The 27,819-nt window shown below is 40.1% G+C and overlaps 1 protein-coding gene and 1 pseudogene across 1 annotated transcript; both read left to right on the forward strand.

Annotated features, from left to right (window-relative positions):
- LOC128200167 (uncharacterized) overlaps positions 1 to 4,141 on the forward strand; it is a 17,531-nt pseudogene extending 13,390 nt beyond the window's left edge.
- Positions 2,788 to 22,236, forward strand: LOC113521026 (mucin-22-like). Its single transcript, XM_052892621.1, has 11 exons — positions 2,788 to 3,026; positions 8,972 to 9,148; positions 11,094 to 11,217; positions 12,973 to 14,277; positions 15,776 to 15,826; positions 17,589 to 18,724; positions 18,816 to 18,914; positions 19,174 to 19,272; positions 20,102 to 20,345; positions 20,613 to 20,818; positions 20,921 to 22,236. The coding sequence occupies exons 2-11, from the start codon at positions 8,972 to 8,974 to the stop codon at positions 21,983 to 21,985; spliced, it is 4,506 nt and encodes a 1,501-aa protein (XP_052748581.1). The 5' UTR covers positions 2,788 to 3,026; the 3' UTR covers positions 21,986 to 22,236.
- Positions 22,237 to 27,819: the final 5,583 nt, after the last annotated feature.

Raw genomic sequence — 27,819 nt, forward strand, 5'->3', positions numbered from 1 at the left:
GAAGAAACAAGAGGAACGAAAACAAAAAATAAAATAATGATGAATAAAATACAAAGTAGAAATTAAATTAAATTAAAAATTATATTAATTATTATAAATAATTATTATATCCATAGGTAATTAATTATTATTCAATATTTGATTAAAATATGCCAATAGTTATTCAAAAAATATTTTTATTGCCTACTCACTTGATCTCTCACTGATATTATATTTTTCGAAAATAGATCCATATTAAGAGTTTTAGAAACAGTATTAAAGTTGTTGCTAGCTCGCCAAAGTAACGAATTTTGTCTATAATTCGATGACACTAGTGGGACAAATAGAGTAGAATTATGCCTTCTAGACTTAATTGGTACATTTAGTTTTAATTTTTGTAGTATTTCAGGGCAATCAATCTCAGCGGTAGCTATCCTCATCAGATTTACCAGAGGGAGACTTTGTACAAAAGTCGATTGCTTGGGTACCTCTGTCCCATTCGTATTTCAACCGTGAACAGTTGTGTTTAGTTTTAATTTTTGTACAGAGAATATTTCAGGAATGGGCAATCAGTATACTCTGTTATGTCCAGCGTCTATAGGCGACTACCACTTTCCATCAGGTGGGCCGTCAGCTTGTTTGCCATATGTTCCATAAAAAAAAAAAAAAAAAAAATATACAATCTCAGCGATATTTCTGCGCTTTTCGAGTGAGAGAAAGTGGTGTTTTTTTACACAATTCAAGATAGTCAGAAGAATCATATCTATCATGTAGTCTATAAGCAAAGAAACGAATAAACTTTTTCTGGATATTTTCAAGGCGAGATATATAAGTTTTATATCTCGGATTCCAAATTTGTGAGGTGTATTCCACTTTACTTCTAACTAATGAACAATATAGAATTTTTAAGGTTTTGGCTTGCTGAAAATAAGTTGAACTGCGCATTAGGAATCCGAGTGCCTGTGAAGCTTTAGTAACAATATCGTCGATATGCCCGTCAAAAATCAATTTCGCATCATGAGTAACACCTAAACCTTTTATAGCTGTTTTTTTCTGAAGTTCATGACTTTTAAGATTGTATTTAGTATCAACTAATTTGGATTTATGTGTAAATGTGACCATAAAATATTTAGTGGGGTTGATGTCTACATTATTAACAATACAATTAGATTGAAGGCTTAGTGAGGATACGGTCCTAAATACTTTCATATCATCAGCAAAACACAGAAGCTGGGAGTTATGAAAACAATTGACGATATCATTTATAAAAATAGCAAATAATAGCGGCCCAAGCAGGGAACCCTGCGGTACTCCACTCGGTACATATGTATATCCAACTGGACATATAATTATTGACTACGACAATCTGCGATCGGTTCCCTATATATGAAGTCAGCCATCTAAGGAGGTCACCTCTAATACCAATCAACTGAAGTTTATATATGAGTAAACTATGATCAATTCGATCAAAGCATTTGCTGTAATCCGTGTATATGACGTCAACCTGATGCCCACTATCCATAGCATCTGTAAGATATTCATTTAACAGTACTAAATTTGATACAGTGGATCGTCCCCTTAAGAAGCCATGCTGAAAATCATTCAAGGACACTTTAATAGCAGAGTATAGCTGTTCATATACTAATTTCTCAAATGTTTTAGAGATATGATATAGTTTGGAAATAAGTCTATAATTCTCAATTTCAGTTCTGGAGCCTTTTTTATGCACAGGTGTGATAAATGCGGATTTCCATATAGTCGGTACTTACGCCTAACATGATGACAATGTAATATAAAAAAAGTTTTTCTTTAAATCTAATTTTCTTTTTAAGAACTGAAACCGAGAATGTCTGGGTAGGCGATGCTCTTGGCCGATGGTGGGATTCCTAGGCAACTGCCTACACTACCTAATAGGTAATTCCTTCCTGTTTTCTTTTTAATTTTTCTTAAATAGTTTATTAAATTTATTAAATTTCTATTTTCATTACAGTTAAGAATTTGAATTTTTTTTATACAACATAGAATGACATGCAAGCTGACGGCCTACCTGATGGAAAGTGGTAACCGTCGCCTATAGACATGAGCAGTAAAACTGACATAATAGAGTATACTGTTTCGCCCATGATTCTCCCTATGTGCTGCCATTCCTGAGGACTCAGGTGTTATGCCTCTGTACTCTGTATATTCACTACCATATTCCACCCTTCAAACCGAAACACAGCCATGCAAACACAACTGCTTCACGGTAGAAACACGAATGGGACAGAGGTACTCAAGCAATCGACTTTTGTACAAAGAAAAATATAATATGTCTGGTAAAATATATATTTTTTAATTTATATTCATCATCATCATCATCTTTCTACTGTTATCCCAATTATTATTTGGGGTCGGCGCAATATGGTTTTGTTCATATTACGAACAGATTTGGCTTATGACTTGTCTTACGCCCGGCCGCCTGCCTGACGTCAACCCTCTTTGGGAATGCCTTTGTTGATTTCCGCCACCTACGGTATGGGGGAAAGGATTGAGGAAAACAGGAAGGGAACGTTGGCAATGCGTAAAGGAAATTGGTAAAAGAGAGGAACAAGGGACTTTTTTTGGAAAGGAAAGGGGGGGACACTGCAGTTGCGGAAAGGACTGGGACACTGCAGCGTTGTTTTTAATTTATATTAATAAAATAAATTATATACATTCCATTCTAATCTGAACATAATAAAAAGATATGCAATATTTTAGTATCAAAGTGATTAGCTAGATATTATATTGAAAAAAAAAACGATAAAGTTATCATTTTTTTTTCAACAGTTTGACATCATTTTAACCACACGTATTTATTGTTTTTATATTTATTTTAACAAAATATTTCTTGTGACACGATATTTAATAAAAAAAAAAAATAGTTTATTTTCATATCATATAAGCTACAGTATATATTTATGTGATCATTACTCTGTTGTGAAATTATATTTACAAAAGAGATGTGTTATTAAATCTCTCTCCATATTTTACAGTGTATTTTGATAATCCATTTCAATCTTTCCAACGTAAGTATTATTTATTCTAAAAAGTTATTTCGGATTTAAATAGATCTGTTATGTTTATTTTTTAGAACAAATTTTATGTATATTTTTATTTTCTAATTTACACTCGCTACTTCTTACGCTTGGTTTTCAGAAGCAGAAAAATCAAGGAAATAAATATACTACTATATGAAATATATGTTAGATTTTAAGTTATATCTCTAAGAATACGATTGTGAAAATCGCATTCAATTTAGTGTAGTTGTATTTGCGTCATGGTGGAATAAACAAACAAACTTAGAGAGAAAACAATTTCTTAAAATTATTGTTTTTTGTAAATTTGAAAAATTATTTTATTATCTGCAAGAATATACTTATAGATTGGTCCTAATAGAGATTTTATCGAAATTGGTGTAGTAATTTTTAAATCAAAATAACTACGTTTGTCACAATTGAAGTCGGTTTTTATGGAACCCCCTTTCTTCAAAAGTGGGGTAAAGAGGTGTCTTCAGGGTCGGCAACGCGCGCGCAATACCTCTGGTATTGCAGCTGTTCATAGGCTACGGTAACCACTAACCATCAGATGGGCCGTATACTTGTTTGCCACCTCAGTGGTATAAAAAAAACACAGATTGTTGTTGGATGAAAATAAAATGGTAACCGATCTGTGCTACCGGTTTAGTTTCCGGTATATTGTACCTATTGGCGGGGCGTCAATGAAGGATTATGATAGGTTAGGATGAAGTTAGGTCATTTGGCCTATTTCGACGAATTTGCAAAGATTTAACTATGATGATTTTTAGAGGTGACAATATGGAGGTCGACCTGATAGTGTATTACGATGATATTATGGATGTTAATGTAATGGTAACTCCGCCCGCGCTACCGGGAATACGCCGGCCCCTGTTCCTTCCCTTCCTACCGCAGAATCTTCGTTAAGAGCCTCGCAGATACACCCGCATACCGCATACACCGTCCCCGTCGGCGGGGACGAAGATCCCACGCGACCCACGGTCCGCGCGCGATTAGGTTCGTCACGACGTACCGGCCCTTCGCCGTCCCTAGACGGGGGTCGAACTCTCGAGTACTCGGAGTGCCGTCTGTCCTCGCCTCCGCATACGCGTTCGGTGAAGCTGTAAAGGCTATCCACGGCTAACAGAAAACACAATCAGAAAGAAAGGCCGGCCTCTGCCGGCGTATACCAGTGAGGGATGATAGGTGAGAATGAAAAGCCAAGTTAGTTAGCCCATCTTGATGAATACACTTGGAATTCAGCACTATGCTTTCCAGAGGGGACCACGTGGACGTCGACCTGACAGAGTATATTGCTGGCAATGGAACTGGTAGTCTGCATTACTAATAATACCTTCCCTTCCGATCTGATAGTGTGTAAGCAATAGAGACATTCGACTCAATTACTACCAGCCCTTTTCTCCCGATATAGGGGGGAGAGGGGAAGATAATTTAACGTACAATGTAGGTATGCCAGTTTGTGTTTAAGTCCAACCTTGGAACAACTTCTTGACATCTGACTGAGCTGAAATTTTCCATACTTTATGTTCTGTAATATTTTCGAAATAGCCGCTGTCACAAGATGGCGGATCTTGTATTTTTTTGAACCCCTTTAATATAGGCATCGAATGAAAGGGATTCAAGTGTAGAAAACGATAAAGTTGGTGACGTCGCACGTCATATTACGTTTTAAATTTTAATTTTGCATATAGGAATTTTCAAATGTAAAATAGAAATTAAATATGAATATAAATTCATTACCTATCTGTCAAAATATACTAAGTTCAAAAGTTTAGTTAGTATATTTTAAGACGCTTCTATTAATATAATTATTTATTTAATAAACTTGTATACGTCTAGACAGTGTCAATGGTGGACTTAACACGTTGGCGTTATCTACTAGTCGACCGCAGATAGGAATAACAGAAAATATAATTGTCGCTGTAAAGCGACGTGCAAATACAAAAACATTAATTTAAAAATAATATACCTACATATAATACTCATATTATCTATATTTAATTAATTGTTATATTGTCTTCTATGGGATACATATGGGATAATTTTTATTTCTATCAGTAAAAGAAATGGGGTCATGCGTAGATAAGTACGGCGCCGTCATTGCTCGGCGGCGCTTTACATACCTATCACTACATATCTATCACTGCATATTATAAAACAAAGTCCTCCGCTGCGTCTGTCTGTCTGTCTGTTAGCGATCAACTCAAAAACTACTATACTACTATATTTTCATGCTGTTTTTATTAATGGATAGAGTGGGTCTCAAGAAAGGTTTTAGATCAGTGAACGCTCTAAATAAGCAACGTTCTTTATATTTTATTTACTCAGTTAAGTTAGTAAAAGAAATAAGTAAAAAAAAAGTAAAAAAAATTTCCAGACAGTAAATATTTTTATACTCATTTTTTTCCCTGTAAGCAACTTTTCCCAATAAGACTTTTTTTTATTGAAATTGGTTCAAATGAATTGCTTATATAGAGTGTTCACTGCATATAAATGGAAAATGGAAAATAAAAATTCAAGTGGCTACGATGATATGCCCTCAAAAATAATTAAGGATAATATTGACATATTGGCAGAGATCTTATCGTATTTATTTAAATGTATTAATGGTATTTTTGATATTAATGTCAAAAATTATGTATAAGAAGTTGTCAAAATCTGATAAATAATTATAGACCAATTGCTCTTCCCCCAATATTATCAAAAATTTTTGAAAAGTTAATTAAAGTACAATTAATGACTCACCTTAATACAAATAAGTTGTTGAATGGACGTCAGTTTGGATATCAAAAAGGAGTTGGAACGTCTGATGCAATAGATATTTGATCGACGACATAACAAGACGACTTAATGAAAAATTAAAAGTAGCTGGAATATTCCTGGACTTGAGCTCTGCCTTCGATACTATTGACCATGACGTACTGATAAATAAATTTCATTACTATGGTGTTACAGATAAATCTCTTTCCTTACTGAAGTCCTATTTCAGAAAACATAGAAATTGTAGACATAGATGACGATGGCATAAAAAAAGTCATATACTAGCAACTGTAACAAGAGGTGTACCTAGGGTTCAGTATTAGGCCCAATATTTTTCATAATATATATAATAAATTATATGTACAATTTGTTCTTTGATATTGGGATAGTTATTTTTATGACGATACAAATGCAGTAATTTCTGGTAATAATGTAACGGATTTGAGCAATAAGACTAATGCAGTAATGACGGCTTTTAACACGTGGTTTTCAGTAAATAACCTGATACTAAATTCTAAGACTAATGTCATGGTGTTTAAAACAACAGTTAGAAATAACCAAAGCCTTAGTATACATGTAAATGGAGTAGCTCTCAAAATAGTTGAAACAATGAAATTCTTAGGTATATATTTAGATTCGCTCTTAAATTGGAAAGCTGAAGTTGCAGTTCATATTATGCATATGTTTTGTAACTGAGAGAAGAGCTTACAAAAAATGTTGACAATCTATTTTTTTAGAATCGCGATTACGATATAGCATAAAATTTTGGGGAAATAGCTACAAGTATAAACAAATGCATTTTAAAAAGAGAGCCATAGAGCCATGGTTCATATTCCTCCCTGGGAATCGTGTGCAGGACATTTTTAAAAATCTAACTGTTCCAAGCCTATATATTCATGTTCTGCTAATAGATTTAATTAAAAATAGACATTTATATGAATCAGGATAGAATGAAACAACGATTAATTACAAGAAGGATGGATTTACAGGTTATTATACCCACATTTAACATAGTACAACATTGTCCACGAAACCAAGCGGTGGTGTTATTTAATCGTTATGTTAGGGAATTAAAGTCACTGAATGATTTAAATATCTTCAGGACAAAATTGAAGTCATTACTGCTAGAAAGGTGTCTGTACTCATTTGACGAATTCTAATTATAGTAAATATAATATATACCTATATTGTTTATGTTAAGAGATGACTTGACTATAATATTTGTTTTATGCTTGATTTAATTTATATTTTATATAGTGTATGAAATTATTGTATAACATTCAAATACAAATTTTTGTTTATGAATAAATAAAATAAAAAAAAAATAAATAAATATAACTTTCTGACCCCCCCCGAGTTTAATCTAAAAATTTTTAGTGTATTATGTAAATTAATTTATGTATAACGAGGAAAGATGATAAATTTTGTGTTTGTTACCATTTAATTCAAAAATTCAGCCAATTTTACCGAAAACTATATCTGCTGAGTAACATAGGCTATTTTTCGGTAAAGATGCGAAACCGGGGCGGGTTCTAGTAAATAATAAATAATATTTTCTCGATCATGAGAAAAAAAAATAGATTAAAAATAAATTATTACGGAACTGTATTATTGTATAGTATATATATAAAAATTACAAATTTTAAATGAGAAATATTTTTAGGCTTTGTTCGGACTATTTTTTTTTTGTGAAGTTTTTTTAGCGGTTCTTATTTATTATGTTTTGTACAAACGAATTCAATATTCATTTTTTATATATTTTGTTCAAATTCAAACTTTTTTTAAAAAAAATTGAAACTTTTTTCAGTGTCTGACGTCATTTTATGTCTTCGGGTCATTTCAGAGGGGGGGGGGTTCGATTGCCTTCAGCGCAGCTTTGTGTTTATATTTTTAAACATATTGTTGAGGGCATTTATCGTTATGTTACAATAACCACTTTTTAAAATGTAAAAATGTCCACCCGTGCGAAGGCACGGGAGGCTAGTTATATATATTGTATGATGAATTAGTATGCTTCTATATACCATCCGATTTTTGAATAATAAAAATGATATTATATCACTACGGAATTGTGTTTTGCACGTATACCTTTAATCGATTAGATATGTAATCGATTTATCTACAGATTTTATCTTTTTACTAATTAATTGAATTGGCCGTGTGCTGATCGATGGATAAAACAGTTCTTTTTTTATCGATCGATTAAAAAAATGATTAAACAATCGGCTGAAATTCTTAGTTTAGATAATTACAAAGCAAATGTAAATATTTTTAAATACTTTAAAATTTTTACTGTCTGTCGTCATTTTATCTGTCGGAGCCCTGAGGGGGGGGGGTAGGGTTCAGTGCCTTCTAGATGATAATGGGATGGTAACCTTTTGTTGCACTAACAGTATTGCACCAGTGAGGATGATTTGAGGATGAAATACAACTTAGAATGTGACGAATTCAACAATAAATTAGTCATGATGGTCCCACCTCGATGGAAAGTAGTATATTGCTAGCATTGCTACTAATATTCGGCATTATCCGTACCCATGGACATAACATAGTATATTGTTTTACCCATGATACCCCCCATGCGTTGCCATTCCTGAGGACTCAGGTGTTATTCCTCCGTACCCAGTAAATTCACGCCATATCCCACCCTTCAAACCGAAACACAGCCATGCAAACACAACTGCATTACGGTTGAAACACGAATGGGACAGAGGTACTAAAGCAATTGACTTTTGGTCAAAGTCTTTCTCTGGTAAACCTCAGGACTCGAGGGAAGCTTCATAAAGACATCTCTGAGAGTACATGCACTGCTTAAGAAACCAGGCTCCCCTCCCCTCGCCCCCCATTGGAAAATAATTCTAAATACGCTAATGTTTACGCTTATCCATACAATATTGCTTCTTACGTCTTAATTGTTATATCTAATGGGAGATGATAGATGGGAATAAAAACACGTCAATTAGCTCATCGCGACGAATACCACAAGAATTAACTGCAATGGTTTTCTGAAGGAACCGCGTGGAGGTCGACCTGATAGGGTATATTGTAATGGTGATGTTATACCCTATTACTAAAAATTCTTCCCCGTTCCCTCCTCCCCAAAGATGATTTAAAAGTGCTGTAAAGAAGTCTATTCGAATAAAGATAATTTATAAAGTGCCTTTGATCAATTTCAGATGCAAACATTACGAATATTTTACTACATATTGATATTTATATTCACATTAAGAAATAAAACAAACGCAGAGGAGCATCGAACGCAAAATAAGTCATGTACAATTGGATTTGGTATAGTTGACGACTGTGTTATAGATAACACGTTAAGTGATCACGTTCCTTCTCCAGATGTTAAGGTAAGTGTTACATTTTATTTAATTTTACTAGAGGGAGACTTTGTATAAAAGTCGTTTGCTTGGGCACCTCTGTCCCATTCGTGTTTCAACCGTAAAGCAGTTATGTTTGCATGGCTGTGTTTCGGTTTGAAGGGTGGGATATGGCGTGAATTTACAGGGTACAGAGGAATAACACCTGAGTCTTTAGGAATGGGGGTATCATGGGCGAAACAGTATACTCTGTTATGTCCATGGTACTGCTCATATCTATAGGCGACGGTTACCACTTTCCATCAGGTGGACTCTCAACTTGTTTACCATTCTAAGTTGTATAAAAATACTTTTACCATAATTTTATTATATTTTACAAATATTTATATTAATTAACTAGGTTTGCAATCAGTCAAATAACTATGCCGTCTGAGATCCGTGGTAAATACCACGAAGAAGAAGAAGAAGAAAGAAGAAGGGCCCCGTTATTTATTTAAAAAAGCTCGATGTAGTAATGTCTTTTTTGATATATCACTAAGTAGATATGCATACTTACCGACACTATACAATGAATGGTTTTTATACAACTTAGAATAGCAAACAAACTGACGGCCCACCTGATGGAAAGTGATAACCGTCGCCTATAGACATGAGCAGTACCATGGACATAACAGAGTATGCTGGTTCGCCTATGATACCCCCATTCGTTGCTATTCCTGTGGAATCAGGTGTTATTCCTCTGTACCACGTAAATTCATTGCCATATCCCATCCTTCAAACCGAAGCACAGCCATGCAAATACAACTGCTTTACGATAGAAACACGAATGGGTAAGAGGTAGCCAAGCAAAAGTTTCCCTCTGGTGCGATAGCGGTAGAGTATAAAGCACTTGACGTGTGGTCTTCGCATAGAATAGACTACTTCTTCTTTTTCCGTGGGTGTCGCAAGAGACGACTAAGGGAGAGCGAGGGATGGGCAACAGCGTTCCTATTAAATCATTACCAAAGTCTAACTGCGGTTACCAATCTGCCTGTCAAGCGTGACAACTGTTAGCAAAACTCCTCAAGGGGGAGGCTTATGTTCAGCAGTGGACGGTTAAAGGCTGATATGGTGATGATGATGATGAAGATAAAGCACTTACATTCAAAAAGCAATTTTTAAATTTAATGAGATACAATGGCATCCGTCCCAATTCTGCATACTCTAGTTTAAATTTTATTATATGTATATGTCACCGTAAGATTGTAAATACCGTTAGATTACAATCTATCTCGCGAGATTGTAAACTGTCGAAAGATTGTGAACCGTCTTATATTGCTTACAATTTGACGTATTATTTTTCGGTAGATTATAATCTATCGAAGTGAAACTGTTAAATCACAATCTGTCGCACGTTAAATTGTCAACTATCCGAAGGCTGTTCCTGATTGGTCGGTCTTACAGTAGGTCGCTATTTGTCCATAAAATTAGGAATGAAACAGAGGTGTTAAATGAAATAAATGTACTTCAAGAATTGACACAAGTATTTGTTTAGTCATTAGTGAGGTAATCAATAATTGTGACATCATATTGTAAGAAAAACTTGTAACAAAATAAAATATTTTAACCTCAGATACAAATTAAAATATTGTAAAAATCAAAAACGTAACAAAATCTATTAGAAAATTAATAATAATAAAGGTAAATTGCACCAATAAAAATAATCACTTATTGTTGCACATCAAAAGCAGGGTACATGACGCTCAGCCAATCAGCGCACGAGATGCTTTCCGCCTTATATCATTTCACATTTTGACGGTTTCACTTCGATAGAATATAATCTACCGAAAAATAATACGTCAAATTGTAAGCAGTATGCGACGGTTCACAATCTTTCGACAGTTTACAATCTCGCGAGATAGATTGTAATCTAACGGTATTTACAATCTTACGGTGACATATATAAATTTACTAACATTTATTGTTTGTTTTCAAGCACAACGAACTAGGCTCCGAAGAATATTATTACATTATTGTGAAGAACGATGACTTGGATGATGCTGTTAGGAGCGACGTTGCTTCACATGATTTGTTGGACAGTGAGACAGACACGGATACAGGTATCTATCTATCTAACTCCACACTACGTTTTTTGAGCCATTAACTGTCCACTGTTGAATTTAGGACTTATTGATCTGGGGTTGCTAGTAGTTGCCACGCTTGGTAGGCGGATTGGCACCTGCAGTTAGGCTTCGGAGATGTTTTAAGAGGGACGCTGCTGCGCATCCTTCGCCTTCTCTTAGTCGCTTACGACACCAACGGGAAAGGAACGGGTGGCCTGTTCTATATCGGGACCATACAGCGGAGTTTTACATTATGTTCAATAAATTAATTAATACCATCAACAACTTAACTATTGGTTAAGTGATTATTATACAAAAAGAAAATACTCCTAGATTTTTTTATACAACTTAGAATGGCAAACAAGCTGACGGCCCACTTGATGGAAAGTGGTAACCGTCGCCTATAGACATGAACAGTAGTAAGTATTGCTTCTTTTCATTTAAGGCATGCAAGAGAACTCTTACAGAGTTAAGCTCGTTTGTTGTAAATCATTGATCAAAATAATTTAAAATAATGCAATCTTTGTGTGTAATGAAGTATAAATAAATTAATATATACCTATTCGTAAATATATAAATTTGTCAACAAGTGGAGTTGACCAATTATATCTATTTTGTAAATTATATTTATCAAAAATCAATATAACAACCACGTTATCGGTATTAATTAGTATGCAAAATTAAGAGATATTTAAGTATTTTAAAATTTATCAAAAATGTACGTTTATTATTAAATTAGGTAGAAAGAATATACGATAATATTGAACATTATTCGGTACGACATTATAATTTTTTTTTATTTTTTTTATTTATTTATTTTTAGATAACTGAGATCCATTCTTGTTAGTAAGTGTACTTATGTGGTCCCGGTATAGAGTGGTCACACCTTCTTTTCCCGTGGACATCGTAAGAGGCGACTAAGGAAACTTAATGGACGAGGGATGGGCAGTAGCATTAAACCCCTTAAAACATCATCAAACTCTAACTACCGCCGCCAATCCGTAGCCAAGCGTGGCAACTAATGGCAAATCCCACCTTCCCAATAGAAGGAAGCCTATGTTTAGCAGTAAACAATTTATAGGTGATATAACGATCACATTAGGAAAACCTTAGTAATAACAATAAAAAATTGTATCCCAAAAACTAACTACAGATAAAACAAAATCAGTTATTTTCATTTAAAAACTAAACTATTTAAACAAATATTAATAAAATGTCTATAAAAACAGTATGTGACTATATCCTATCTAAAAAAAAAACCCTAATAGGTTTATAACTGACGGAGTTATGAGGTAACAATTAACAGAAAAAAAATCAACTGAATTGATAAATTCTATCTTTATGATGTGCGTTGAATATAAATTATATGCACTTAAAACCTGCTAAAAGGAATGAAGGAAAACGAAAATTAGCCTAACGAATTCCTTATTGATTACAAAATTGTAATTTTTTTATTTTGCTTACTATTACGTAAATATAAAAAATGGACTAAACTGCACCCGCCAATGGGCATCAGTTTAAGTAGAACGTACAGAAATTTACGAAAACCATAATATTTTAAAAAGGAAAAAAAAAAATAGTAGGTAGATAAAAAAGAGGCAATATTCTTTGAAAAATTATTAGATTGATTGATAAACGAATATGAGTAAATATGTTTTAGTTAATTAGTTTTAAGCTTTATATCTCAATCATATTAAATATAAATATGTATAATCAATAATATAATACTGAATTAAAAATTTTAATTTGCAGGCAGCAGAGAATCTGTTGAAAGAATCGAAACTGATGAATTATACACTACTGAAATCCCTACTGAAACAGACGAACCAACAGACGAACCGACCACCGTCACCACTGAAGCCACTACAACCGAAGCTAGCTCTGAGGAAACTGACGAACCGACCACCGTCACCACTGAAGCCACTACAACCGAAGCTAGCTCTGAGGAAACAGACGAACCGACCACCGTCACCACTGAAGCCACTACAACCGAAGCTAGCTCTGAGGAAACAGACGAAACGACCACCGTCACCACTGAAGCCACTACCACCGAAGCTAGCTCTGAGGAAACAGACGAAACGACCACCGTCACCACTGAAACCACTACCACTGAAGCCACTACCACCGAAGTTAGCTCTGAGGAAACAGACGAAACGACCACCGTCACCACTGAAGCCACTACCACCGAAGCTAGCTCTGAGGAAACAGACGAACCGACCACCGTCACCACTGAAGCCACTACCACCGAAGCTAGCTCTGAGGAAACAGACGAAACGACCACCGTCACCACTACCACTGAAGCCACTACCACCGAAGCTAGCTCTAAGGAAACTGGCGAACCGACCACCGTCACCACTGAAGCCACTACCACCGAAGCTAGCTCTGAGGAAACAGACGAACCGACCACCGTCACCACTGAAGCCACTACCACCGAAGCTAGCTCTGAGGAAACAGACGAAACGACCACCATCACCACTGAAGCCACTACAACCGAAGCTAGCTCTGAGGAAACAGACGAAACGACCACCGTCACCACTGAAACCACTACCACTGAAGCCACTACCACCGAAGTTAGCTCTGAGAAAACAGACGAAACGACCACCGTCACCACTGAAGGCACTACCACCGAAGCTAGCTCTGAGGAAACTGACGAACCGACCACCGTCACCACTGAAGCCACTACCACCGAAGCTAGCTCTGAGGAAACAGACGAAACGACCACCGTCACCACTGAAGCCACTACCACCGTAGCTAGCTCTGAGGAAACTGACGAAACGACCACCGTCACCACTGAAGCCACTACCACCGAAGCTAGCTCTGAGGAAACTGGCGAATCGACCACCGTCACCACTGAAGCCACTACCACCGAAGCTAGCTCTGAGGAAACAGACGAACCGACCACCATCACCACTGAAGCCACTACCACCGTAGCTAGCTCTGAGGAAACTGACGAAACGACCACCGTCACCACTGAAGCCACTACCACCGAAGCTAGCTCTGAGGAATCAGACGAACCGACCACCGTCACCACTGAAGCCACTACCACCGTAGCTAGCTCTCTGAGGAAACTGAAACAGACGAACCGACCACCGTTACCACTGAAGCCACTACCACCGAAGCTAGCTCTGAGGAAACAGACGATTCGACCACCGTCACCACTGAAGCCACTACCACCGTAGCTAGCTCTGAGGAAACTGACGAAACGACCACCGTCACCACTGAAGCCACTACCACCGAAGCTAGCTCTGAGGAAACAGACGAACCGACCACCGTCACCACTGAAGGCACTACCACCGAAGCTAGCTCTGAGGAAACAGACGAATCGACCACCGCCACCACTGAAGCCACTACCACCGAAGCTAGCTCTGAGGAAACAGACGAACCGACCACCGTCACCACTGAAGCCACTACCACCGAAGCTAGCTCTGAGGAAACAGACGAAACGACCACCGTCACCACTGAAGCCACTACCACCGTAGCTAGCTCTGAGGAAACTGACGAAACGACCACCGTCACCACTGAAGCCACTACCACCGAAGCTAGCTCTGAGGAAACAGACGAACCGACCACCATCACCACTGAAGCCACTACCACCGAAGCTAGCGCTGAGGAAACAGACGAACCGACCACCGTTACCACTGAAGCCACTACCACCGAAGCTAGCTCTGAGGAAACTGGCGAATCGACCACCGTCACCACTGAAGCCACTACCACCGAAGCTAGCTCTGAGGAAACAGACGAAACGACCACCATCACCACTGAAGCCACTACAACCGAAGCTAGCTCTGAGGAAACAGACGAAACGACCACCGTCACCACTGAAACCACTACCACTGAAGCCACTACCACCGAAGTTAGCTCTGAGAAAACAGACGAAACGACCACCGTCACCACTGAAGGCACTACCACCGAAGCTAGCTCTGAGGAAACAGACGAACCGACCACCGTCACCACTGAAGCCACTACCACCGAAGCTAGCTCTGAGGAAACAGACGAAACGACCACCGTCACCACTGAAGGCACTACCACCGAAGCTAGCTCTGAGGAAACTGACGACGAAACGACCACCGTCACCACTGAAGCCACTACCACCGAAGCTAGCTCTGAGGAAACAGACGAACCGACCACCATCACCACTGAAGCCACTACCACCGTAGCTAGCTCTGAGGAAACTGACGAAACGACCACCGTCACCACTGAAGCCACTACCACCGAAGCTAGCTCTGAGGAAACAGACGAAACGACCACCGTCACCGTCACCACCGTAGAAGCCACTACCACCACTGAAGCCACTATCACCGATGCTAGCTCTGAGGAAACAGACGAACCGACCACCTTGACCACTGAAGCCACTACCACCGAAGCTAGCTCTGAGGAAACAGACGAACGACCACCGTCACCACGAAGCCACTACCACCGTAGCTAGCTCTGAGGAAACTGACGAAACGACCACCGTCACCACTGAAGCCACTACCACCGAAGACTAGCTCTGAGCCACTACCACCGAAACAGACGAACCGACCACCGTCACCACTGAAGCCACTACCACCACTACCTGAGGAAACTGACGAACCGACCACCGTCACCACTGAAGCCACTACCCGAAGTTAGCTCTGAGGAAACAGACGAAACGACCACCGTCACCACTGAAACCACTACCAATGAAGCCACTACCACCGAAGCTAGCTCTGAGGAAACTGACGAACCGACCACCGTCACCACTGAAGCCACTACCACCGAAGCTAGCGCTGAGGAAACAGACGAACCGACCACCGTCACCACTGAAGCCACTACCACCGAAGCTAGCGCTGAGGAAACAGACGAACCGACCACCGTCACCACTGAAGCCACTACCACCGAAGCTAGCTCTGAGGAAACAGACGAACCGACCACCGTCACCACCGTCACCACTACCACCGAAGCTAGCTCTGAGGAAACAGACGAAACGAAGTCACCACTACCACCGAAGCTAGCTCTGAGGAAACAGACGAAACGACCACCGTCACCACTGAAGCCACTACCACCGAAGCTAGCTCTGAGGAAACAGACGAACCGACCACCGTCACCACTGAAGCCACTACCACCGAAGCTAGCTCTGAGGAAACAGACGAACCGACCACCGTCACCACTGAAGCCACTACCACCGAAGCTAGCTCTGAGGAAACTGACGAACCGACCACCGTCACCACTGAAGCCACTACCACTGAAGCCACTGAAGCTAGCTCTGAGGAAACAGACGAAACGACCACCGTCACCACTGAAGCCACTACCACCGAAGCTAGCTCTGAGGAAACAGACGAACCGACCACCGTCACCACTGAAGCCACTACCACCGAAGCTAGCTCTGAGGAAACAGACGAACCGACCACCGTCACCACTGAAGCCACTACCACCGAAGCTAGCTCTGAGGAAACAGACGAACCGACCACCGTCACCACTGAAGCCACTACCACCGAAGCTAGCTCTGAGGAAACTGAAGACGAAACGACCACCGTCACCACTGAAGCCACTACCACCGAAGCTAGCTCTGAGGAAACTGACGAACCGACCACCATCACCACTGAAGCCACTACCACCACCGAGACGCTAGCTCTGAGGAAACAGACGAAACGACCACCGTCACCACTGAAGCCACTACCACCGAAGCTAGCTCTGAGGAAACAGACGAACCGACCACCGTCACCACTGAAGCCACTACCACCGAAGCTAGCTCTGAGGAAACTGACGAACCGACCACCGTCACCACTGAAGCCACTACCACCGAAGCTAGCTCTGAGGAAACTGACGAACCGACCACCGTCACCACTGAAGCCACTACCACCGAAGCTAGCTCTGAGGAAACAGACGAAACGACCACCGTCACCACTGAAACCACTACCACTGAAGCCACTACCACCGAAGTTAGCTCTGAGGAAACAGACGAAACGACCACCGTCACCACTGAAGGCACTACCACCGAAGCTAGCTCTGAGGAAACTGACGAACCGACCACCGTCACCACTGAAGCCACTACCACCGAAGCTAGCGCTGAGGAAACAGACGAACCGACCACCGTCACCACTGAAGCCACTACCACCGAAGCTAGCTCTGAGGAAACGACGACCGTCACACGACCACCACTGAAGTCACCACTGACCACCGCCACTACCACCGAAGCTAGCTCTGAGGAAACTGACGAACCGACCACCGTCACCACTGAAGCCACTACCACCGAAGCTAGCTCTGAGGAAACAGACGAACCGACCACCGTCACCACTGAAGCCACTACCACCGAAGCTAGCTCTGAGGAAACAGACGACCACCGTCACCACTGACCACCGACGAAACGACCACGTACCACTGAAGCTACCACCGAAGCTCTGGAAAAGACGAACCGACCACCGTCACCACTGAAACCCACTACCACCGAAGTACCACCGAAGCTAGCTCTGAGGAAACAGACGAAACGACCACCGTCACCACTGAAACCACTACCACTGAAGCCACTACCACCGAAGTTAGCTCTGAGGAAACAGACGAAACGACCACCGTCACCACTGAAGCCACTACCACTGAAGCCACTACCACCGAAGTTAGCTCTGAGGAAACAGACGAAACGACCACCGTCACCACTGAAGCCACTACCACCGAAGCTAGCTCTGAGGAAACAGACGAACCGACCACCGTTACCACTGAAGCCACTACCACCGAAGCTAGCTCTGAGGAAACAGACGAACCGACCACCGTCACCACTGAAGCCACTACCACCGAAGCTAGCTCTGAGGAAACAGACGAACTGACCACCGTCACCACTGAAACCACTACCAATGAAGCCACTACCACCGAAGTTAGCTCTGTGGAAACAGACGAAACGACCACCGTCACCACTGAAGGCACTACCACCGAAGCTAGCTCTGAGGAAACTGACGAACCGACCACCGTCACCACTGAAGCCACTACCACCGAAGCTAGCTCTGAGAAAACAGACGAATCGACCACCGCCACCACTGAAGCCACTACCACCGAAGCTGGCACTGAGGAAACAGACGAACCGACCACCGTCACCACTGAAGCCACTACCACCGAAGCTAGCTCTGAGGAAACAGACGAATCGACCACCGCCACCACTGAAGCCACTACCACCGAAGCTAGCTCTGAGGAAACTGACGAACCGACCACTGTCGCCACTGAAGCCACTACCACCGAAGCTAGCTCTGAGGAAACTGACGAATCGACCACCGCCACCACTGAAGCCACTACCACCGAAGCTAGCTCTGAGGAAACTGACGAACCGACCACCGTCACCACTGAAGCCACTACCACCGAAGCTAGCTCTGAGGAAACTGACGAACCGACCACCGTCACCACTGAAGCCACTACCACCGAAGCTAGCTCTGAGGAAACAGACGAATCGACCACCGCCACCACTGAAGCCACTACCACCGAAGCTGGCACTGAGGAAACAGACGAACCGACCACTGTCACCACTGAAGCCACTACCACCGAAGCTAGCTCTGAGGAAACAGACGAATCGACCACCGTCACCACTGCCACCACTGAAGCCACTACCACCGAAGCTAGCTCTGAGGAAACTGACGAACCGCTCTGAGGAAACTGACGAACCGACCACCGTCACCACTGAAGCCACTACCACCGAAGCTAGCTCTGAGGAAACCAATACTGAAACCACAGCGCCAATATCTACTACCCCAAGTGTAAGTATATTGCAAAAAATATTTGAATTTATCAAGTAGTATTTTTAAAATTATGTTCGTTCTTATTCTAATTCATTAGATTACACTATTTAAATAATAATCAAAATAATGCAATGGAAATTTCGTTTAATCAATATGTAAGTTAACGTGCTGTATAATAATAAATAATATACATGCATGGCATATATTCTTCGCATAGAGGATTTTCGAAAATATTCAAAGCGTCAGTTATGTAATTATTTCGCAATTTTTGTTACAGCCAGAGGACAAAATCGATCAGATTTTAGAGGACATCCATGAAATTCTACAAAACGGAACAGACCTTACCATCGATGATATTAGTGATGTATTTGAGCAGGTAATATATATACATATATATATTTATATTCTTTATTGCACTAATTTATTTTACTAATACAACTAGTAAACTAAATTAGTATTTAATTTATTAACAAATAAGTTATTAACAATAAAGATTATTTTAATTTAATGTATAAAATGAACTGCAATTTTGTCATTGATTCTTGTACCTACCTATATCAAATCACTATTGTGAATGTGTTAAAAAAGATCAATTAATAAATCTTAAATACGTTATAAATATTATATATTTCTATTTAATAATTTTATATACCATGCTTAGAGCCTTCTTAGCTTCTAATGGAATGTCGAAGCATAAATCTTAACTTTCAGAAATGGCAATGCATATGGGGTACTATAACTGTCACAGTATATTATAGTCACATGTCATATTCATGTCCAGGAAATTATTACCACCATAGATTAAGCATAGAATAGAATAGAACAGAAAATATTTATTGTCAGAAAAACACATAATTATAACAGTGAATAAAATAATATTATATATTAAATTTTAATTAAGAAGCGTTTCATATTAGGCAAAAGGAACTGTTTTAGCTGATGCTGCGAGTGTTTCAGTGCAATGTCTACAGCTGCACAGCGCTAGTTTTCAGCCAATCGTTCTCTTAACAAAACATAGTACCTTAGGTTACCACTTTCAATAATGTGGGCTTTCAATATGTGGCAAACATACTGACATATGATAAAGATGCATAAAAAAAGTTAATTTGGAATTATAGAACTTTTTTACGAGCCCAACCAACCAGTAATTATTAGATCAGTATAAAACATCATTATTATTAAGTATAATTGATTCTTTTTTTAAGGTGAATGATCTCTTAGACATAAATGACGACGTAACCTTCCCTGGCGAGCTGCTAGACTTACTTGACACTTTGGGATCTAAAATCCAATTAAATGGTGAACCAAATGGTACTGTTATCGGAGAAAATTTAGCATTACTTATGGCAGACGCCTCATCTGATAATCCCGTTAAAGGACTGAGGCTAAAGGATGGGTCTAGTGGAACACGCAACTCATTCGTTAAGGATTCATTTGAATTTTTATCTGGTAAGTATTTTGGGTATTTTCTAGAGCTAATCATCATCATCATCATATCAGTCTTTAACTGTTCACTGCTGAATATAAGCCTCTCCCTTAGGCAGGTTTTGCCAGTAGTTGCTCGCTTGGCAGCTGGGTTGGCAACCGCAGTTAGGCTTTAATAATGTTTTGAGAGGGACGTTGCTGCCCATCTCTCCCTCTCACTTAGACGTTTCTTATAACACCTACGGGAAAGAAAAGAGTGATTAAACGCGATTAATATAAATTCTTTTTCAGACGATGACAATTCTAATCATCTCGATGCTGATCTAAGCGAAGCTATAGTTTATTTACCAGACTCTGTAGCAAACTCTACGAGGCGAATCAGTTTTGTCGTGTTTCGAGATGGCCAAGCATTTGATCACAAGAATCCTCATGTCTTCGTCAACAGCAGAGTACTTAGTGTTAATGTGGAGAATTTGACACAGTTCGATCAGAATGAGGTAAAATATCTTTTGATGTATACACTATCCAACAAAACAAGTAAAATTGTCATCAAAATTGAACCGATATATTGAACTCATTATGTAAATTTCGTTTTACAGGTGGTAACAATCCATTTGAAGCCTTCAAGGACCCCAGAACGAAGTATGAATCGATCTTGCGGTTATTGGATATTCCTAGACGAGAACACCGGATATTGGTCTCAAGAAGGCTGTACCTTTATCCAGTCAAGCAACTTAGCTCTTTTAGATACATGTAAATGCAATAGTCTTGGACGTTTTGCAGAAATATTCACTTTACGACCTACTTTTTCTAAGAGCAATGAGAACGCATTAAAAGCTATTTCTATAACTGGTAGTAGTCTATCTATTATTGGTGCTATTTTTATTGTACTCACAGCCATGTTGTTCAATTCTTGGAGGACTAATTTTGCTAATCAAATATGGTTACAGTTGAATATTGCATTATTTATATTATCAGTTTGCTTTTTAGTTGTTGTTTCTGTAAGGTACGTCGAATATAGTGTTTCATGTTTGCTCACTGGAATCGTTTTGCATTATTCTGTAGTGGCAACATTTTGTTGGATATTAGTGGCTGTTATAAAAGCATATAGAGATTCGGTTGTGCCCTTTAGTAGCCGCATCTCTCATAAAATGTCAATTGCATCTGGTTTTTCCTGGGGAACTCCTATAGTATTGATCGCTATATATCTGTTAGTAGCCAAGGAGCCATACGTAGGTCGTTTCGAAGATATGACACCTAGTGGAAGTTTCTGTTATCCATCCGGTATAGGACTATGGTTGTCAGTGTATACGCCCATGGCTATCGTACTGTTAGTTAATGTGATTTTATTCTTCTACATAGTTGGATTCGCATCCAGAAGTACACATATTCAGAACGTAGAACACGCTCATAAGGCCATTAGATATGCTCGCGTAGGCTTTGCTCTTGTAATTATTTTCGGTTTGGCCTGGATATTTGGACTTTTCGCTTACAATATTGTCGCGGCTTACATATTCACTATTACAGTAACTCTTAAATGTTTTATTTTATTCTTATTCATTGTATGTGGTGATAAAGAAACTAGAGAGCTTTGGCTTTGTAAATTGAATTTAAAACCAGGACCCACTCATCAATATTCTAGGCGGTTTACGCCACCGTATTAATAGTATGTAACATTTAAGATATTTTAAATTATTTGTTCATTTTATTTATTTTAGGAGTTGTTATGAGTATGGCATAGTATCTAACAATAGATTTTCCAAAACGAGGAGTATATAGATCTGTTGTTATCTATTATTGTTAGTATTTAAAGTATGTATTATTAGTAGTAATTATTGTAAATAATTCCACCCAGTATATTAAGTGTTGCAAATATTGTTATTTTTTTTAATTAAAGTGCTTTGTTATATCAATACCAGTGGATATTTTCTTTTTAAACCTAAAAGTTTCGAAGAGGTTTTATAAGGAACACAAGTTATTATATACAGGTTTGCTGATTTTTTATACTTATATAACAGAGGTTTACATAGTATGAAACAAAGTCGCTTCCCGTCTATTTGTCTCTATGTATGTAAAGTCGATTGCTTGGATACTTCTGTCCCATTCCCATGTTATCAACCGTGTTAACATAAAGTGTCCAGTGTCCAGTGTCCAGTGTCCAGTGTCCAGTGTCCAGTGTCCAGTGTCCAGTGTCGTGTCCAGTGTCCAGTGTCCAGGGTCCAGTGTCCAGTGTCCGGTGTCCGGTGTCCGGTGTCCGGTGTCCGGTGTCCGGTGTCCGGTGTCCGGTGTCCGGTGTCCGGTGTCCGGTGTCCGGTGTCCGGTGTCCGGTGTCCGGTGTCCGGTGTCCGGTGTCCGGTGTCCGGTGTCCGGTGTCCGGTGTCCGGTGTCCGGTGTCCGGTGTCCGGAGTCCGGTGTCCGGTGTCCGGTGTCCGGTGTCCGGTGTCCGGTGTCCGGTGTCCGGTGTCCGGTGTCCGGTGTCCGGTGTCCGGTGTCCGGTGTCCGGTGTCCGGTGTCCGGTGTCCGGTGTCCGGTGTCCGGTGTCCGGTGTCCGGTGTCCGGTGTCCGGTGTCCGGTGTCCGGTGTCCGGTGTCCGGTGTCCGGTGTCCGGTGTCCGGTGTCCGGTGTCCGGTGTCCGGTGTCCGGTGTCCGGTGTCCGGTGTCCGGTGTCCGGTGTCCGGTGTCCGGTGTCCGGTGTCCAGTGTCTAGTGTCTAGTGTCTAGTGTCCGAGTGTCTAGTGTCCGAGTGTCTAGTGTCTGAGTGTCTAGTGTCTAGTCTCTGAGTGTCTAGAGTCTGTGTGTCTAGTGTCTGAGTGTCTAGTGTCTGAGTGTCTAGTGTCTGAGTGTCTCGTGTCTGAGTGTTCAGTGTCTGAGTGTCTAGTGTTTAGTGTCTAGTGTCGAGTGTCGAGTGTCGAGTGTCGAGTGTCGAGTGTCGAGTGTCGAGTGTCGAGTGTCGAGTGTCGAGTGTCGAGTGTCGAGTGTCGAGTGTCGAGTGTCGAGTGTCGAGTGTCGAGTGTCGAGTGTCGGGTGTCGGGTGTCGAGTGTCGAGTGTCGAGTGTCGAGTGTCTTGGAGACTGAGTGTCGAGTGTCAGTGTCGAGTGTCGAGTGTCGAGTGGCGAGTGTCGAGTGTCGAGTGTCGAGTGGCGAGTGTCGAGTGTCGAGTGTCCAGTGTCGAGTGTCGAGTGTCTAGTGTCTAGTCTCTGAGTGTCTAGAGTCTGAGTGTCTAGTGTCTGAGTGTCTAGTGTCTGAGTATCTCGTGTCTGAGTGTTCAGTGTCTGAGTGTCTAGTGTCTAGTGTCGAGTGTCGAGTGTGGAGTGTCGAGTGTCGAGTGTCGAGTGTCGAGTGTCGAGTGTCGAGTGTCTAGTGTCGAGTGTCTAGTGTCTGAGTATCTAGTGTATGAGTGTCTAGTGACAGAGTATCTAGTGTCTAGTGACTGAGTGTCTGAGAAACAGACAGATAGATAGATTGACTGATTGATTGACTGACTGACTTCTTTTTTAAAAATATGTTTAGTTTTAGACAATCTTATTGGGGTAGTATATTATTCCAGCATTTCGTAGCTTAGTATCCACAGTAACGTAGTCAATCAACCATTCAATCAGTCAGTTCTGTCTGTCTATCTGTCTATCTAGCTGTCTATCTGTCTGTCCATCTGTCTGTCTATCTAGCTGTCTATCTGTCATATCAGAATTATAGTTATAAAACATTACACGAAGAGATACAAGAATGTTATGCAAAAATTAAAATCATTCTTTTTTTTTTAAATATACTATATGGCTTCTTTCCAGCCATGACCATACCGCCCACCAAGGACTATATAGCAATATTGTCCTTAATCCGCCCACCATGAATAAATACTTCACAAAATTAAGATAACTAAAGAATAAATAATGTCCTTGGTAGAATTTTAACAATATTTACACTACATATAATAATGAACAAACATACATTAACTTTGACTTTTTGAAATATATAGTTATCAATTAATGTTAGACGCTCACTCTTACCATAAAATAAACAAAATAACTTATTCAGTTAACGGTAGAAAACAAAGTTTTGATACAACCCTTTTTATAATGCTGTTTTTGCAGCGTAAACTAACAACATGTGTAACACCGTCCATTATCTGGTGCTTTTCAACTATAATACCATAAAGCCATCAGGCAGAAGATCGACTGATGGACTGACTGACTGACAGACTGATTGACTGATTGATTGAAAGACAGATAGATAGACAGACAGACAGATAGACGGATAGACAGACAGATAGACAGACAGATAGATAGACAGATAGATAGACAGATGGATAGACAGATAGATTGACTGACTGATTGACTGACTGATTGACAGACTGACTGATTGATTGACTGACTGATGATTGACTGATTAACTGACTGACTGATTGATTGATTGATTGATAGATAGACAGCTAGATAGACAGACAGATAGACAGACAGATAGACAGCTAGATAGACAGATAGACAGACAGAATGACTGACTGATTGACTGACTGATAGACTGATTGATTGACTGATTGATTGACTGATTGACTGACTGACTGACTGACTGATTGATTGAAAGACAGATAGACAGACAGGTAGGCAGGTAGATAGACAGATATACAGATATAGATAGACAGACATACAGATTGACTGACCTGATTGATTGACTGATTGATTGATTGACTGACTGACTATTTGAATGATTAATTGATTGATTGACTGACTTCTTTTTTAAAAATGTGTTTAGTTTTAGACAATCTTATTGGGGGTGGTATATTATTCCAGCATTTCGTAGCTTAGTAGCGGAAAATTCCCTCAAACGCTACAGTTCTATGAGGACACCCTGCTAGTAAGTAACGCGTGGGTCTCGTACTATATTTGTCATGGAATGTACTGAATTGTAATTTGGAATATAGGTATTCCGGTCGCCGATACTTCAAGATGTCAAACACTGTACAAGCGAAATGAAAGTTTCTCCGAGAGGACATATTTAAGGTAGAAAGCCGAGAGGACATATTTAAGGTATAAAAAAAGGGCACAATACTGTTTATTTTATATAGTGCTGATCTTATAAAACAGATACAACACTGCAAGTAGGATCTCGAACGTATTGCGAATTGGTCGGTTAAAAATGCGATGATGTTAAACCCCAAAAAATCTGTATACATGGTTCTAGGATCTAAAAAACAAGTAAAATTAGCCAGAATCCTGCCGTATATATTTCCGGGGAAAGAATTGACTATGTTAAAGAAGCTAGGAATCTTGGAATAGTAATCGATAGTGAACTACGCATTGAGACTCATGTTCTAAAACTAGTTCAAAGCTGCTTTTATCGTCTAAGAGTTCTATATCAAATCTTGATGAATGAGGAAGACTGATTGACTGACTGACTGATTGATTGAAAGACAGATAGATAGACAGACAGATAGACAGCTAGATAGACAGCTAGATAGACAGACAGATAGACAGACAGATAGACAGCTAGATAGACAGATAGACAGACAGATTGACTGACTGATTGACTGATTGTTTGACTGATTGACTGACTGACTGATTGATTGACACACAGACAGACAGATAGACAGACAGATAGATAGACAGATAGATAGACAGATTGACTGACTGATTCACTGACTGACTGACTGACTTACTGATTGATTGACTGACTGATTGATTGACTAATTGTCTGACTGACTGATTGATTGATTGATAGGTAGATAGACAGACAGACAGATAGACAGACAGATAGATAGACAGATTGACTGACTGATTCACTGACTGACTGACTGACTTACTGATTGATTGACTGACTGATTGATTGACTAATTGTCTGACTGACTGATTGATTGATTGATAGGTAGATAGACAGACAGACAGATTGACTGACTGATTGATTTACTGATTGAATGGTTGCTTGACTGATTGACTGATTGACTGACTGACTGATTGATTGAAAGACAGATAGATAGACAGACAGATAGATAGCTAGTAAGACAGACAGATAGACAGACAGATAGACAGACAGATAGACAGACAGATAGACAGACAGATAGACAGACAGATAGATAGACAGATTGACTGACTGAATGACTAATTGTTTGACCGATTGACTGACTGATTGATTGACAGACAGACAGACAGATAGACAGACAGATAGATAGACAGATAGACTGACTGATTGATTGACTGACTGACTGATTGATTGATTGTCTAGTGTCTAGTGTTTAGTGTCTGAGTGTCTAGTGTCTGAGTGTCTAGGTGTCCGAGTATCTGAGTGTCTAGTGTCTAGTGACTGAGTGTCTAGTGTCTGAGTGTTTGAGTGTCTGAGTGTCTAGTGTCTGAGTGTCTGAGTGTCTGAGTGTCTAGTGTCTGTGTGTCTAGACCCTGTGTATCTGAGTGTCTAGTGTCTGAGTGTCTAGTGTCCGAGTGTCTAGTATCTGAGTGTTTAGTGTTTGAGTGTCTAGTGTCAGGTGTCTGAGTGTCTAGTGTCTGAGTGTCTGAGTGTCTGAGTGTCTGAGTGTCTAGTGTCTGAGTGTCTGTGTGTCTAGACCCTGTGTATCTGAGTGTCTAGTGTCTAGTGTCTGAGTGTCTAGTGTCCGAGTGTCTAGTATCTGAGTGTTTAGTGTTTGAGTGTCTAGTGTCAGGTGTCTGAGTGTCTGAGTGTCTAGTGTCTGAGTGTCTGTGTGTCTAGACCCTGTGTATCTGAGTGTCTAGTGTCCGAGTGTCTAGTATCTGAGTGTTTAGTGTTTGAGTGTCTAGTGTCAGGTGTCTGAGTGTCTAGTGTCTGAGTGTCTGAGTGTCTAGTGTCAGAGTGTCTGTGTGTCTAGACCCTGTGTATCTGAGTGTCTAGTGTCTGAGTGTCTATTGTCCGAGTGTCTAGTATCTGAGTGTTTAGTGTTTGAGTGTCTAGTGTCAGGTGTCTGAGTGTCTGAGTGTTTGAGTGTCTGAGTGTCTAGTGTCTGAGTGTTTGAGTGTCTGAGTGTCTAGTGTCTGAGTGTCTGAGTGTTTGAGTGTCTGAGTGTTTGAGTGTCTGAGTGTCTGAGTGTCTGAGTGTCTGAGAGTCTGAGTGTCTGAGTGTCTGAGTGTCTGAGTGTCTGAGTGTCTGAGTGTCTGAGTGTCTGAGTGTCTGAGTGTCTGAGTGTCTGAGTGTCTGAGTGTCTGAGTGTCTGAGTGTTTGAGTGTCTAGTGTCTGAGTGATTGAGTGTCTGAGTGTCTGAGTGTTTGTGTGTCTGAGTGTCTAGTGTCTGAGTGTCTGAGTGTTTGAGTGTCTGAGTGTCTAGTGTCTGAGTGTTTGAGTGTCTGAGTGTCTGAGTGTCTGAGTGTCTGAGTGTTTGAGTGTCTGAGTGTTTGAGTGTCTGAGTGTCTTAGTGTCTGAGTGTTTGAGTGTCTGAGTGTCTAGTGTCTGAGTGTTTTAGTGTCTGAGTGTCTGAGTGTCTGAGTGTCTGAGTGTCTGAGTGTCTGAGTGTCTGAGTGTCTGAGTGTCTGAGTGTCTGAGTGTCT

The sequence above is a fragment of the Galleria mellonella genome, unplaced genomic scaffold (assembly GCF_026898425.1).
Source record: "Galleria mellonella isolate WM207_F2 unplaced genomic scaffold, CSIRO_AGI_GalMel_v1 utg15948, whole genome shotgun sequence".
NCBI lineage: Eukaryota > Metazoa > Arthropoda > Insecta > Lepidoptera > Pyralidae > Galleria > Galleria mellonella.